This window comes from Vulpes vulpes, chromosome 12 (genome assembly GCF_048418805.1).
Source record: "Vulpes vulpes isolate BD-2025 chromosome 12, VulVul3, whole genome shotgun sequence".
Classification (NCBI taxonomy): domain Eukaryota; kingdom Metazoa; phylum Chordata; class Mammalia; order Carnivora; family Canidae; genus Vulpes; species Vulpes vulpes.
The window spans coordinates 48,097,491-48,114,347 of NC_132791.1; the positions used below are offsets into that span (position 1 = coordinate 48,097,491).

The following is a 16,857-nucleotide window of genomic DNA, read 5'->3' on the forward strand; positions in this document are numbered from 1 at the left end:
CGAGCTCTTTTGTGAAACTGCTTTGAAAGAAAACATTAGACAATATCAAAAATGGAAAAGGGAGGCTGGTTCAGAGGTAGATGGTTTTCTGATTGTGAAATAACAGATGGGTGAGAGCTGAGGTCACAAGGGTACCCTGGCCTATGGGCCTTGGATACCCCTTTAAGAGTTATATATTCTCACCACCAACAGGCCAGGCCTGTGTGGGTTTGTGCTTTATTTGATGCTTGTTAGGCCTGTCAGCTACTGAAAATGATCAGTGTTCCCAGAAGCACAAAGGGAAAAGCAGCAATATGGAAGATAAATCTAAGGAGGCACAAGAAAGAACAGGCAATTTCATAAGTTATTCCTCTAGTTAGCGAGAAGTACTAAAATGGAAAAAAGAAAAAGAAATGCAGATAAGCAGTGGCTTAAAATACTTAATTCGACCTTGTGTAGATTTCTAAGAAAGGCCACGCATTAAGCCAGGCTCTGCGAATTATTAAAGTGCCAGATCTGTATTAACCTAAATGTACAATGCTCATTCTCACAAATGAACTAAGGAAAATAAAATATTAAGTGAGATCATTTCCAAAATGTCCTCCTACAATTTTAAAGACTCAATTGTCAGAAATCACCTTCTTTTTCTTTTTCCTTTTATCCCCCCTGGCCAGCACCAAATGAACTAAAAAAGTGAAATATCTGAGGCAGCTACCATGGACTAAGACTTAGGAACATTCACAAATAAGACATGTCAGGAATATGTGGGGTACAGATTCAGATCTTTCCTTAAAACAGTTGGAATTTCTCCTTATAAAAGCATGTGAGACTAGGGGTTTCTGTTCAGATGGAAGCGGGACCCCTCCTGGTGCAGAGAGAGCTCAGCCAGAGAGTAGAAGGCAATGCAGGCAGAGACAGCTGACCTCCTTCCTTTTAATAATAGCCATGTTACCAAAAAATGTGGGTGCTTTTTTATCCCCCAAGAAAATAAAGCCAAGCCACTTTCAGGTTCTTTCCTCCTCAACTTTAATCTCAAATATTTGAAGCTAACATCACATCACTTAACCGCTAAAAAGTTAGTACTTTAGAATAGTTCCCATTTCCAAAAGTTAATGTGCTATGGGGTGAACCCCAAAATGGGGGAAAAGTTCCTTTAGAAGTTCCATCTATCATCTCTCCCTTTCAGAAAGGAACAATAAGGTCTAGGAGCCAACTCCGAACTATAGGAGGAGCCAGAGAAAAGCAGCCCCCAGGGTAGTTATGCACAGAGGGCACCCCCTGCACAGGGGACTGGCCTTCCTAAATGCAACAGCCTGTATGAGAGGCACAAAAATAGCCTGGAAACACGTCACAGGTGCTCCATCCTGGGGCCAGATACCGACAGCAATCTCACAATAAAGAAAGATACTCCCTAGGAACACTCTACACACTATACAGTCTACACACTATAGCATATTAATTAAACCTGACCTTAAACTCCTGGCACACTATTTAGCCTAGTGGATTAACTTGCTTCGACTCTGTTTATCAAACAAGCCACTGACTGTGGACGGGAAGACCTAAGGACAAGGGCCCTGGTGCTGGAGATTGCTGCCCACATCAGGATGAAGACTGAGGAGAAGGCTTCACTGAAAACCCTCTTTCTCAGAGGGATGGCCACCAGCTCCTTTGAAGAAGAGGTCCTCTGAGGGTGCAACACATGGGCCAGAGAAAGCCAGATGCAGTCCCAGAAGAGCGTAATTCTTTGCCATCCTCAAAGAATTTCATAACTTTTCATTAGTTACCAATCATTTAAAATGGAGACTGGACAGAAAAATCTCAATTGCTGACTTCTCTTTAAAAATAATGAAAAGGACCTAACAACAATGGGCTGGAGAAGAGTTGCAGCTGCCCCATGTAGAAATGGCACAGTTTGTCCCTGCCATGCCTGCAAACATCTGCTCTATTTGCAATCGTGAGCCTGCCCAGCCCTGCTTGTGCGCATGGGCAGGAATGAACCTAAGTCAGGGTCTGGGGGGTAAGCAACACACTTAGAGAAACGTCTTTGTATCCAGAACATACACTCAATACCAAGTGTGATCTGGGCATAGTTTAGGCCTACTCTCCTAGAGGGTGTGTCCTAGCGGGAGAAATGAAACCACCCAAGAGAGGCAGAAACACTGCTCTCTGAGGGCAAACTCAAACCACCGCAACATGGCCCCCAGCCACACATGATTTATGCACACCAACATTTCATTATGAACTACAAGCCTCTCCACACAATTTTTCTCCTAAGCTTTAAGATCATTTATATAAATAATCTTGGTAGGTGTGATCAGCGTATGTTACCATCTGTTTCAGCTGGTATGTGAAAGTATTGTCACTTTTCAAGGATTTCAAAACCAAATGGAGAACTAAGGACATTAAAAACAAAGTGCTGATAGGGTAAAATGGCAAACTTGAGAAAAGAAGGCCAAATCTTAGAAATCTACTCTAAATTTACTTCATATAACTTGGTCATCCATGAACTTTCTACAGGTGACTCAATCCATTGTGGTTTTTATCTTTACAGCAGCTACCAATTCCTACCAGATTTCATGACTGGATTAAAACAGGAAAGATGCCCATAATATAATATGGATTCACAATCAGCCCATCATACTAGTGTTTAGACAAACCAACTCTCACTGGCATGCTAGATCCACATGGGTGAGATAGGAACAAATGCCCTAAACCTGTGCACCAGTTAGGAGCCCAGATTAATAACCAGGTGCTACTCATTGTGGTGGCCTAGCTTGATTGTCAGGAATTATTTACATGAATGAGATCTCAAAATATATTTTTTAAAGATTTTATTTATTTATTCATAGAGACACAGAGAGAGAGAGACACACACACACAGGCAGAGGGAGAAGCAGGCCCAATGCAGGGAGCCCGACGTGGGACTCGATCCCGGGTCTCCGGGATCACGCCCTGGACTGAAGGTGGCGCCAAACCACTGAGCCACCGGGGCTGCCCTCAAAATATTTTAAAGCTGGTTGCAGACTAACATAGAAACTGCATTCCTGGGACCTCTCTTTTGTTATTCCAGCCCCTCTGCTTTGTTTCTCTTTATCTGTGGCCACTGCCATCTGGCAGGACATTTAGAGAGTAAATGTAAATCCTCAGTATGCTAATGAGCAGTCTCGAAGTGAGAAATCAGAGAGGGAACCTCTTCCCATGGAAAACGGCACTTATACTGTTTAAGAACACCTGGGACTGTCAAGGAGCTTCAGGCCCCACAGACATAGCCCATTCCTCTCACAGGAGGCAGGCAACACACTGGGCATTTAACAAAAAGCAACTGTTCTTCTATAAGCTTGAATCTTTTTTTTTTTTTTTTAAAGATTTTATTTATTTATTTATTCATGAGAGACACAGAGAGAGGCGGAGACATAGGCAGAGGGAGAAGCAGGCCCCATGCAGGGAGCCCGACACACAGGACTCGATCCCAGGACTCCAGGATCATGCCCGGGGCTGAAGGCAGGCGCCAAACCACTGAGTCACCCAGGGATCCCCAGTTTCAGAGTCTTTTAAGAGTCCCAGGTGTTTAACCTAGCCTAATCACTAGTCTTCCAAAATGCCATTATAAATGGAGAAAAATTCTTGAGCTTTTATAATTCAGGAGCAGGCTGGATTACATTATTACTATCTGTATCAGAATGCTACTTTAGGACATTACAGAGTAATGGTTGTGGGTCTTGAATCCCGTTCTCTCCAACACAGAGATCCAAATCCGAGGCATTTAGAAGGAGTATAGGAGGGCAGCCCAGGTGGTTCAGTGGTTTAGCACCGCCTTCAGCTCAGGGTGTGATCCTGGACACCTGGGATCAAGTCCCATGTCAGGCTCCCTGCATGGAGCCTGCTTCTCCCTCTGCCTGTGTCTCTGCCTCGCTCTCGCGCTCTCTCTCTGCTATCTCATGAATAAATAAATAAAATCTTTAAAAAAAATTTTTTTTAAAAGAAGGAGTATAGGAGGGTGGCTGTTACTCCTTCAGGCTCATAGGATAACTACCCGAACTTCAGGACTGCCAGATGTTGTAGATGGCCCTCTCTCAAGGAGGGTACAGACAGAATACTGTGGTCACTATCCCCCTCCATTTACCAGCAGTGAAGCACACTATGCATTTTAAATGAAGGGCAAGGGGACAGTAACATGTGATGCCTCAGTGAAATGTCATTTGAAGTTAAACACAAATTTCTCCAAGCTACGTGAACTCTGGATTGGTGTTCTGTACCCCACAAGACTTCCATGTAAAATCCTAAAAACAAAACTAAAAAAAAAATAAACCTCATCTCCACTGTAACCGGAATCCAATTTGGTGGTATCATAAACATTCATGGTCATACCTTACCTGAGGACAGAGGGCTTCTAGTTGGCTTGCTGACATTCGAACAAGCTTTACACCTTCTTCATTGTTTGAGATGGAACAGGCCAAGTTGGCAACCTAGAAGAAAGGAACACCATAAAAAGATCTTTGAAGATTTTCCTTTTTGATCCCTAAAGAAAACACAGGTATACCTACTCCCACCCCTGATCTTCTACAGAACACATGCCAAGAGCACCAATGGTGTTTAACTTCTCACAGATTGGTTACCTACTTTGGAAGATAAATGAATTTTTTAAAAGCTCTGTGCTAAAGAGATTATATAGACTTGTAACAAAGGTCACACTGTAACTGGTGGCAGAATCTTAGAGATTTCAGGGCATATAACTCAGGCTTTACATGTGCTCTAACCTGCTCCAACAGCAGCTTCAGTAAGAGGTTCTCATGGTACAGACAACAACATGAGAAAAGCTAAGGAACCAAGGGCATCAAGAAAGAATAGTTGGTATTCTCAAATAAAAATATACTACGCAGCTGTTCTTAAAGAAATAGAAATTCTGAGTTGCTCTTCTCATGTGATGGGTGAATGGATGCTTACTAAGCCAAGAGGAGTTTTACTTGAACACAAAGCTATTTTTCACCTAAGAAAATAGTGTTAAGGGCAGCCCGGGTGGCTTGGTGGTTTGGCGCCACCTTCGGCCCCGGGCATGATCCTGAGTCCCAGGATCAAGTCTCACCCCGTGGGGAGCCTGCTTCTCCCTCTGCCTGTGTTTCTGTGTCTCTGCCTCTCTCTCTCTCTCTCATGAATAAATAAAATCTTAAAAAAAAAAAAAAAGGAAAATAGTGTTAAGACAACATCAAGATATACCCAAGACCATCTTCATCAGAAATGTAAAACAAAATAGGGATGATGTCCTATAGTTAAGAGCAAAACTGTCCTTCGACTGCATCTTTCAAAGCACTGACTGCTCAACTCTTTCCTGAATGGTACTGCCTCATCTGAACTAATCCTTTCCTTCCCACCCAAGCATCTTCCTGACTCTGCTCAGGTAGCCAGGAACAATCTTCCCAAGTTGTGTCATACTTGCTCTGTGGAGGCCCTGCTGCTGCTGAGAAAGCCACTCACTCTGTAGCAACTGTGAGGGTTGTGATCACTTACCCATGTTTCTAAATGAACAGGCTTGCCAATTCCATTAGCAATCCCAAGGACCAAATGAATACACACAGCGCTAAGACACATCTTTCCCCCAGTTGCAAATAGAGTTATGAATGACAGAGGTGCAGGCAGCTGAATGGCAGAGGCACTTTCTGGGAGCTTAAATGCCAGAGTAAACAAGGGCAAGGGCAATAACCTTTGATTTTCACTCCTTTACCCGACGTAAGCACATAAAGGCACAAGAAAAATTACATACTATTATGGCTGTTATTTGCAGTAGTATGTTTAGGGATTATCAGCTTTCTGTAAGCCTGTTCACTATCAGGATCCAGCAATGACTAACCATAAGAAGAAACAAAAGAAATAATGTGCAATTTAAACATAACATGTAAGGAAATGAAAAATTAAATCAGATCTTTAATGTTTAGGGGCCTTCAAAATCCTATAAAGAACTAACATTTATACTCCCTCTAAAGATTACAGTTCCACTTTCTAATAGCAACTGGACCTGGGCAACAAGGCACTAGTCTTCACAATGGTAACAGATAAAGTTGGCTGTAGATTTCTATTTGTTTACAGGTTACTGCAGGAGTGCCTGGGTGGCTCAGTTAGGTAAGCTGCCCACTCTGGATTTCAGCTCAGGTCATGATCTCAAGGTCTTGGGATGGAGCCCAGTGTTGGGCTCTGTGCTCAGCAGGAAGTCTGCTAAGATTCTCTCTCCCTCTTCCACTGCCACCCTCCCGCCACTGTTTCCCTCTCTTAAAAAAAATTACTGCAAAACATGACCAAAACTGTATTTCATTGAATACGAAACTTTTAAAAAACATTATTCCTCAAATGTACATTTTATGATGCTACAGTGAAGGGTAAAGCTTAAATTAGACATGTTCATGAATCTGTAACTCCTATTGCTTCAATTCCTTAAAAAGATATTTTGAAAAACAAATATAAAATTGGAAGGTTCATCACTGAATTAGCAGTTTAGGACTAATGACAATTCCCGGCGAAGTGAGCATACAAACACCCAGCATCCCCACACCACTCCTGCCACTTGGGAGGCCAGCCAAGTGTTAAATTCAGGAAGGTCTGTCACTGTGTTTCTATCTTCCATTCTCTAGTCATTACTACCACAACTTTACCTCAGTTTATACTCTCCCAATTTTATGAATCTGTAAAACATAGAAAAATACTTAAATTAAGTAGCAAAGATTATGTAAACTACCATCCACTGCAGATGAGACACTTGAGCATGGTGTGTGGCTAGGGCTGAAATGGCTAACTTCTATGAACCATCTTTCCTGTTTTCTAATGCAAACCCTAAAATAATAGTTATGGAAGACTTGTTCTTTATTTTAAAACATTACTTAAAATGGTTTCTGATGCACTGCTGAGGCAGTAATGTTCTCCAAGAGTACATTGCCTGTTTCAGGAGGCCACCCTGCCTGGCTGAGGAGGAGGAAGCGGGAGCCTGTCACTGACAGTCTTCTCCAGATGAATGAGCTTCTATTCACCCTTCAGGGACAGGGCTACTCACTTCTAACAATGACAAATTTGCAAGTGCAACATCTCAAACATAGCTCTGCAGCTCTCAGACTCAAGAGGTTAACCTCATCTACTACCACCAGGCTGGATGACAGTGAGAGCTGAGGGTGAGGAGACAGGTTTCCCTTAATGTATCCTTCTGGAGCTCTAGAAATTTGGGAGAGTAATTAATACTGAAACTGAATAAGATTCTGAAGTTTAAAATAAAAATACTTAGCATCTAACTTGTAGAGAACCTGGCACAGCACTGTAAGTACCTCTGTATTGGCTGTGAGAATAAATGTCTCTCTCCTATCACAGTATTTAAACGACTTTGATTCCTGTTAATGCAAGAAGTGGGCTAAGATTTAAGATTGACCACTAGCTTTGAAATCATGAAGGCCTCTTGCACTACTTACGCCTACACTGTGTAAATTTGGGCCCTGTAGAAGAGCAGAACATTTCAGAAAACCAACAACTCCGTGATTTAAAACAAAACAAAACAAAACAAAACAAAAAGCCCTCAATTTTTGCTGGTTTCAGGAGTACTGCAGTAACAACTTATACTGTGGAGGGAAAAAAAAAGTCACAGCCAGGCTGTGTCAGCCAATAAATATAACATCTAGACGTTACAGAAAAGACAACTTTTCAGACATTTAGGAAAACTCTACCTTTATACTAGATTTTCTTCTATGAAATAAAATTTATGAAGTTCTATAGTAGAAAAACACCCCATTTTGACAATTCTCTATTATACATGTATTAATGACTTTAAATGAAACTGAAGTTTGTTTAAATACTAGTTGTTTCCCACTGCCTTGAGTAACTACTTCTCATTCATATTTGGCTGAGGTGCTCCACTGCCCTTTATTCTGGGGCATCTGAAGAAAGTGAAGATTTCTTTTTGTTTGGGGTAATAAATTAAGGAACTGTTAATGACCTAATAATAGCCTATACCCATTTTGTGGGAGACAAACAAGTGAGAAGTACTTTGGAAAAGGGAGCTTTGAAGTCTAAGTAGTGATACCACACCATAAGGCTGAAGAGATTGAAGCTCAAAACCTAAGTTACTCACCATTATGGCTTTGGGTCAAGCAACCACCTAAGTTATCCTCTTTAAAATGGCTGAGTATGATCTCTCAAAAAAAAGTGCAGAATAACAATAACCCAACTTTCCAAACCTCCCATGCATTAAGTGAGAAGTCCCAACTGCACATCATATAAATTTCAGAACCAGTTCTACTAATTACTCCCAAATCCACAAGCGACATGATGACAGAACAGAGGATGAGGCACTAAAAAATGAAGCAAGCATGGAAGACAGAAAAATTCAAAACTGAATTGTGGTACTGGCTGCATTCTTCTGTAAATTTAGTAAAAATCACTGAATTGTATAGTTAAAAAAAGGAGTGAAGGTGAAGTTCATAGCCTATAATTTATACCTCAAAAAATCTTGGTTTGGGGACACCTGGATGGCTTAGCGGTTGAGTGCCTGCCTTCGCTCAGGGCCTGATCCTAGAGTGCCAGGATCAAGTCCTACATCTGGCTCCTTGCAGGGAGCCTGCTTCTCCCTCTGCCTGTGTCTCTGCCTCTCTTTGTGTCTCTCTCATTAATAAATAAATCTTAAAAACAAAACTTGTATTTTGTTTTGTTTTTTAAATGCAGGGCTAACCAGGTAATTAATTAATTAAGGAAAATTATCCAAAGCTGGCTATGAGAAGGCAGAAATTCAAAGAGGAAAAAGCAAACACTGGAAACTGTTTATACGGGGGTGGTGAATAAGAGAAATAGAGTATGAGCCATTCTGTGATCAGAATTTGGGTTTTTAATGGGTCAACAACACCATGGCCCTCATGAGGTAAATGTCTCTGATCTGGTTACGTGTTAGCGGTATCCCTAAACAACTGGCAGGAGGAAACATAAATGGAAATTTTCTCTGATGGAAGATCGTCTAAACCCTAGTCTCAAACAATTCTCCTATGCAAAATGCCAGGAATGTTAATTTACTATAAAAAATGCAAGATGTACACAAGAAATAAACTATCTTGGGCAGGAGTAAGCTAAACAATTGTGTAATCAGATCCATGACTGCAGATACTCAAATGATCAAAACTGGAGTATTAAAAAATATGTTCCTCGTGTTAAAAGAAAAAGTATGCAAAGGAAAACGTATTAAAAAATGCCTAGACATATTGGGAGAAGGATCAAAGTAGAACTTCTAGAGAAAATTAGTAACTTCTAGAAGTTGAAAATAATATCGACTAAATACTATTAGAGAATTATTAATCTGTAAAGTCAAACTGAACAAATTATGGAAACGATACATGGAATTAAGAGATGTACAGTTAGACTGTGGTCTACTATTCAACTATGAGGGATTCATAAGGAAAGACAGAGAATGGGGGAGCAGCAACAGTGAAAGAGGTATCGGTTAAAAATTTGTCAGAGTGGATGAAATATAGTTTCAGATTTCAGTAGACAAATTTTAAGCAAGGTGAATAAAATCCATACCTGGACATACTATAGTGAAGCTTTACAACAACAAAGACAAGATCTTTAAAACAGTCAAAGTTAATACAAATTATTCACAAAGCAAGTTCAGTAAGATTGAATGCTGACTTCTCAACAGCAACAATGGAAGCCAGAGATGGGGAAACAGTATCTTCAAATCATGGCAGGAGGGTGAAGGAGGGGGGAGAGTGCTCATCATGCAGAGATCATCTTAGGACTGTATATTCAATGAAATTATTTTTCCAACACGTAGGGCACAATAAAGATATTAAGACAACAAAACCCAAAACAAGTTGATAGCATTTACACCAGACAGATCTTTCCCCTAGCTAAGAGTCTCTAACAAAAATGCTTCAGGAAGAAGGGAAGTAATTCCAGATCGAAGGCTTAACAACATGCGAGAAGGAGAAGCAATGAAAATAATCTATCAAGTACAATTTCAGCAAAGTTAAAAAAATGAATACAGAAACATCAATGGGGCTAAAGCTTAAAAGAACCGAAGTACTGGACAACAGTAATACTTGAATTGGAGAATGATGGAAGTTAAAGCATTCTAAGATTCTGACATTATTTCAGAAAGAGGAGAAGATACAGATCAACCTAAACCTCTGAGTTTAAACATGCATGCTCTAACACCCCCAGCCACTACGAATAAAACAGTTTACCACTTACAAAGAAAGGGAAAAAAATACAAGGTGAGAGGGCTCAATCAATCCAAAAGAGGAAAGATACTTAGAAACAGAGGAGGGATGGAAATAGAGGGTTAAGGAGAAAGAACAAAATGCAATGGTACAAATCGATCCACATGTCATAAAGGTAATGAATGTGTATGTACAAAACTCTCTAACTGGAAAAAAAAATCCAGCTAAACTGAGTAATAAAAAAGTAAACATATGCTCTTTATAAAATACATTTAAAACATAACAAAGGGGATCTCTGGGTGGCTCAGCGGTTTGGCGCCTGCCTTTGGCCCAGGGGTAATCCTGGAGTCCTGGGATCAAGTCCCATGTTGGGCTCCTTGCATGGAGCCTGCTTCTCACTCTGTGTGTCTCTGCCTCTCTCTGCCTCTCTCTCTCTCTCTCTCTATCTCATATGAATAAATAAAATCTTTAAAAATAAAATAAAACATAAACAAAGGTTGTACACCATTTTTATTTTTATTTTTTAATATTTTATTTATTTATTCATGAGAGACACAGAGAGAGAGAGGGGCAGAGACACAGGCAGAGGGAGAAGCAGGCTCCATGCCGGGAGCCCGATGTGGGACTCGATCCCGGCACTCCAGGATCACTCCCTGGGCCAAAGGCAGGCACCAAACCGCTGAGCCACCCAGGGATCCCCTGTACACCATTTTTAAAAAGAAAGGAGAAAGCTATACTGGGATGATCAAAAGGAAGCACCAGACTCACAGCCCTCTGTCCTCCCCAATATTGTCACTGGGAGGCTGAAGACCACATGCTAGGCACCTCACCAGATCACAGCTCTTTGCATCTTAACTCAGTGGCAACTGAATGATATGACCTTGCCTTTTAAGAGAGAGATTACGAGAATAAAAAAAAGAGTAATGTGGAATCTGTCGGTGTTTTAGATAATAGAATGTTGAGGCCCTATTTAATCATTAAATCTTTATATATAAATATATAAAAGACCCATGTAAGCATTCTTTTCGCGTTTTTTAGGGTAAGGTAGACTTATTTCCCATGAAAAAATGGGCATCTTCCCTCCATTCTAAAGACAAGGAGTGGGGCAACTGAGTGGCTCAGCCGGTTAAGTGTCTGCCTTTGGCTCAGTTTATGATCCCAGGGTCCTGGGATGGAGCCTTGAGCCCTGTGTCACCAGGGTCCCTGCTTCTCCCTCAGTCTCTGCCACTCCCCATGCTTGTGCTCTCTCAATCTGTCAAATAAATAAATAGTCCTAAAAGGAAAAAAAAAAAAAAGACAAGAACTAAATAATACATTGTTTCATTCCCCCGCCCCCTTGCTACCAGGAAGCTCCTCGCCAAATCCAAATGCAGTCATGGTAATTATGGTTCAACACTATTATTCTTTTCATAGGTTCTGATTTTCTACATCTCCATTATTTTATGATGTATATCTTTATTTGAAATGAGCCTTATCAAATCTAATTTTAGGAAGAGGCAGGATATAAATACAAGCATCTCTAGTAACAGGATTAGAAATTGTGACTTTATTAAAATATCATGAACTATTTTAAACAGTTTGGCTATTTGGTACTTTTCTAAAGGCTTTTTTTTTTTTTTAAAGATTTTATTTATTTATTCATGAGAGACAGAGAGCAGAGGGAGGCAGAGACACAGGCAAAGGGAGAAGGAGGCTCCATGGAGGGAGCCCGACGTGGGAATCGATCCTGGGACTCCAGGATCATGTCCTGGGCCGAAGGCAGGTGCCAAACCACTGAGCAACCCAGGGATCCCCTCTAAAGGCTTTAATTGTAAATCACCACCCAGATGATACAATAATCATTTCTATTTATTTTGTTATCGTACGTACACTTTAAAAGTTCCTATTTCTAACTGCCTGAGTAATTTCTCAGTACAGCTAGATAGGGTGTCCGCCTAAACATCAGTTCATCATCTCTAGTGATACGCCAACACTTCTAGAGCAGGGTGAAGAATGGGCAATGAATGCTTCCTTGGTCATTCCTACTGATGCTCCAAGAGAAAAGAATCTGGATGTTCCCTGAAAACAAGGTTCATCTACTACCTTCGCTAAGCCATCCTAAAATTTGACTAGGTGGTTAAGCTCAGCCAACAACACTTGTTTTGGGTATGACGTGTTAAAATAGTACACGCAAGACACTTGTTTTGCATGGCCTCATGCATCTGAATTTATAGACCTTTGAAAATATGAGCAGACCAGCTCAACAGGCTTAGCAAATTCTTTTGGAATCCAAGGTCAGCATTCCTCCCCGCCCCCCAAGAACACCAACTTCTTTAAACATACTACAGTCCTAAGAAAATGAAGCTTCGTTTCATTTGCTATTTACAAGAATTTCAGTCTACAGTATTATACAGAAGCACTGATAAAATACTGAAGATGTCACAGGTGGACCATATAAGGTCAGTGTTCAATTCAAATACTCCTTAAAGAGCCTTCTTCAGGGCTACTTTACTGTGCATTATCAGCAAACCACAGAATATAAGTAATAATGCAGATCATTTGATTTGCAGTAAAAAGACTCATTAAAGCCAGTAAGTCTTGCATAATGGGAAGTACTTTGGGGTGCAGATGGAGCATGGGGCAATGCAACAAGTAAAGATAATCCAACTCAAAACTCAAAAGCATACCAGTTACATTTACTTTTTGGTTCTTAATACACAAAACAACGAATGAGATACAATCTAATTGTAGCAAGTTTATTAAAATAAGAGGCCTATTTTATTTTTTTAAGATTTTATTTATTCACGAGAAACGCTGAGAGAAAGAGGCAAAGACAGAGGCAGAGGGAGAGGGAGAAGCAGGCTCCATGCAGCGAGTCTGACATGGGACTCCATCCTGGGTCTCCAGGATCACGCCCTGGGCTGAAGGCGGCGCTAAACCACTAAACCACTGAGCCACCCAGGCTGCCCAAGAGACGTATTTTAATGCAAGCTCTGGGGCTGTGGGGAAAGGGATACTAAATGATACATAGTTTTTATAGGCAAGATGTCGTGAATGGCATTTTCCTTATTTCACTCTCAATTCATGAAATTGAAAAAGGACTTAGAAAAAAAGCAAAATTAAAAGGGAAAACTGATTGCTCTTTAGCTATTAAGCTGCTCACAGCCAAAGGAGGTAGGCAAAGAATGAAGCAATTAAAATGGACACGCGGGTGTTGCATTATTGACAAAAAGGTTAGTATTTCCAACAAAATAAATTTTTTACCTCAATACACTTTAAATTGAAGAGTGACATAAAGAAATCATTAACTTGATATGGGAGGAAGAATCAAGTATAAAAGCTGTTATCGTTACCCTGAAGCACAGCCTTGCCCTTTCATAAGATGAAAGAAAAGCCCTCAGTGCTCAACTGCAGAGCAGGAAAAAAAAATGGTGAAAAGAAGCATCACCCAGCTCACCAGTTATGACCCTCAGCTCTCACTCCCTTACTCACTGACCCTGGGGACACACAACCTCTGTACATCCCTCGCATAAGAAAAGGGACTTCCATACCATGTGGTAATAGAATCCACTGACAAATGTGGTATGAGACAGGCAGAAGTCCTAGCCAGAACCTGAGAAAGTAAGTTAAGAACTACTTCACAGCAAACACTCCGTTATTTGCTTTTTCAAATAAAACACAGTGTAATTTAGTAAAGATCCAATCAGCAGCCAGCTCCCCACAGCCTTTTGGACACTAAATGGGTGCACACAGAGGAGCTGGAGAAATTTTCTCCTGCTTGTAAAACCTTAAGAGTCAGTATATGGTCTTTATTTGTGATATTAATCTTGTATTTCTACACTGTAATATACAAAGAAGGCACCATAAAAGGTTTCCATTTTTAAGTGGGTGTTATCCCTAATATACTCAGAAACTATTTATATATTTGAAGTAACTTTACGTGACACCCCAAATTAAAGCATAACCTTTTTATATTATTTTACTTGGTCTGGAAAAAAAGTATTTCTATTAAAGCAATAAACAAGACTTCCAAAAACCAAGTTAGCAAGTGCCAACACATCTGCTCCAATTTTATTTTGGTCATGTATTAAAATGCTACTTAAATAGCAGTTTTAGCTCAGCTTCCATTTAAAATGCTGATAAAATGGATAACTTTTTTCACGTATCATCTCAGTGCCATTTATAACACATTATACAAAATAAACACACTATATAAATTATTTTGTCTTTCTCTCTCTAGTAGAGTATAACCTTCATGGGGGTGGGGATTTTTGTTTTATTCATTACTATCTCCCCAGGGCCTAGAACAGTGACTGGGACATATCAGGAACACTAAAAATATCTGTCGTAAGAATCTTTCACAATTTTTTTTTCCTCCCTTAACTATAAGACATTTGCTTTACTTTTTTTTTTTTTTTTTTTTTTTTTAAGATTTTATTTATTTACTCATGAGAGATACAGAGAGAGGCAGAGAGAGAAGCAGGCTCCATGCAGGGAGCCCGACATGGGACTCGATCCCTGGTCTCCAGGATCACACACTGGGCTGAAGGCAGGTGCCAAACCGCTGAGCCACCCAGGTGTCCCTGCTATACGTTTTTGAAAGCTTTGTGCTAGCAAACAAAAATACTGCTCAATATCAACTCATTTTTAAAAAGTTTCAAAATTTTCTCCTTCATCTTCACATCCCCCCAAATTTTACAATTCATCCCTTCATGCACACATTATATGGAATGATGTATTATGATGCTCTTTGTATAAACATTACAAACACCAGAGAAGAAAATCGGGCTCAATAACAGTGATGTTCGGTCATAACATACAGCTCTGCATTTCTCAAAGTACGGTCCTGAGACCAGTGACTGAGAATCCTGGGGGACGGTGGTCCGGGGATCTGAAGGTTAAGCACTTAAGTTCTAGTACATTAAAAAAAAAAAAAAAAAAAAAAAGTTCTAGTACATTCATTCAACTAGTAGTTAGTGAGAGCACCTACTATGTTCCAGGCACTGTTCTAGGCCCATGTTCTCAAAGAATTTACATTCCTTTGGAGAATGAAGTGGGGAACAGAAAAATAAGAAAGCCAAACAGACCCAATAATTTCAAATAGTGAAAAATGCTAGGGAAGCTATAAAACAGGTGATAGGTTTAAAAAAAATGGTGGAAGGTGGAACGGAGAGGATGAGGGATCCAGAAGCCTCTCTGCAGAGGTGACATTTGAGCAGAAACCTGAGGGTGAGAAGATAAATGGATAGAACATTCTAGGCAGAGAGCCCAGGCAGTGCAGAGGACATAAGGTGGTGATATGATGTTTGGCTTCACTTCAGTGATGAAGAACACATTTTCTAACACCCAATAAATCAGATCATGCAGTTTAGGGATCAAATGTGAGAAGAGTGCATCTAACCCCAAGGGGTAGCTATCATACAATAGCAGCACCCAAGTTTTCATTTGGAAAAAAATCTTTTTAAAGGCAGGGGTGGGGGGGCTGGACAAAAAGAAGAAGAGAAAGACTAGAGGCAGTTGGAAAGGCAGGCAGGGTACCTTATGTACCACAGTTCACAATTTGGTTTTAGGGGGGGCTTGGGTGGCTTAGTCAATTAAGGGACTGACTCTTGGTTTTGGCTTAGGTCATGGTCTCGAGGTCATGAGACAGAGCCCCATATTAGGCTCTGAGCTGAGTATACAGCTTGCTTAAGATTCTCTCTCCTTCTGCCCCTGTTCCTTCCCCCGCCCCCAACTGCTCTCCCACACATGCACTCTGTGTGTAAATAAATACATCTTTAAAAAGAAAGAAAGAATGTGGGTTTTTAGGATATTATCTAAAGTGTGTCTAAAAAGCCACAGCTGAATGGGTCCTGAAGCAAAGGAATGATGTGATCTGATTTAAAGGGGTCATGTTGGCTGCTCTGCAAAAAAGAGACGAGAGAGGAACAAGAATCAGCTGGGAAGCTACTGCAGAACAGATAGGATGGCGTGGACTAGGGAGGCGATCATGGAATAAAGAATAGAATACGAAGACTTGTAAATTAAATATGGAATGTGAGGGGAAAAAGACAAATCAAGGATGACCTGACTTGAGCAACTGGGTTGAACCATGGCAAAAAACATGGGATGCCTGGGTGGTGCAGTGGTTTAGCACCTGCCTTCGGCCCAGGGTGTGATCCTGGAGTCCCAGGATTGAGTCCCACATCGGGCTCCCTGCATGGAGCCTGCTTCTCCCTTTGCCTGTGTCTCTGCCTCTCTCTGTCTGTCTCTCATGAATAAATTTTAAAAATCTTTAAAAACAAAAAACCCAAAACCAAAACACAATTATGTTTATCAAAACATTAATGTAAAAAAAATTAATGTAATAATGAAAGACTAAAACTAAAAAATTTACATGCCTAATGGCAGGGGACTAGTTAAATAAATGGACCAGTAAGCAATCAACAGAAATGTTATAAATGACTACTTCATAATTCAATAAAATGGCTATGATATGGCAAGCAGGAGGAAAACACATTATATCATAACGCATTATGGTATCATTTGCGTTGGGGCACCTGGGTGGCTCAGTAGGTTAAGTGACTGCTTTCAGCTCAGGTCATGATCCCAGGGTCCTGGTATTAAGTCCAATATTGGGCTCCCAGCTCAGTGGGGAGTCTGCTTCTCCCTCTACCCCTACCCCCTGGTGTGCATTCTCTCTCTCAAATAAAATAGGTATCATTTGCTTCAAAAAAAACAAGCG

General features: G+C 40.6%; 1 protein-coding gene across 6 annotated transcripts in view; it reads right to left on the reverse strand.

Annotated features, from left to right (window-relative positions):
* Positions 1-16,857, reverse strand: part of CTNNA1 (catenin alpha 1) — a 308,835-nt gene that overhangs the window by 24,899 nt on the left and 267,079 nt on the right. For all 6 annotated transcript variants that reach the window (XM_072728459.1, XM_072728463.1, XM_072728464.1 and 3 more), the window contains one exon: positions 4,353-4,445. In XM_072728459.1, coding sequence (XP_072584560.1) covers positions 4,353-4,445 — 93 coding nt within the window. The remainder of the gene's footprint in view (positions 1-4,352; positions 4,446-16,857) is intronic.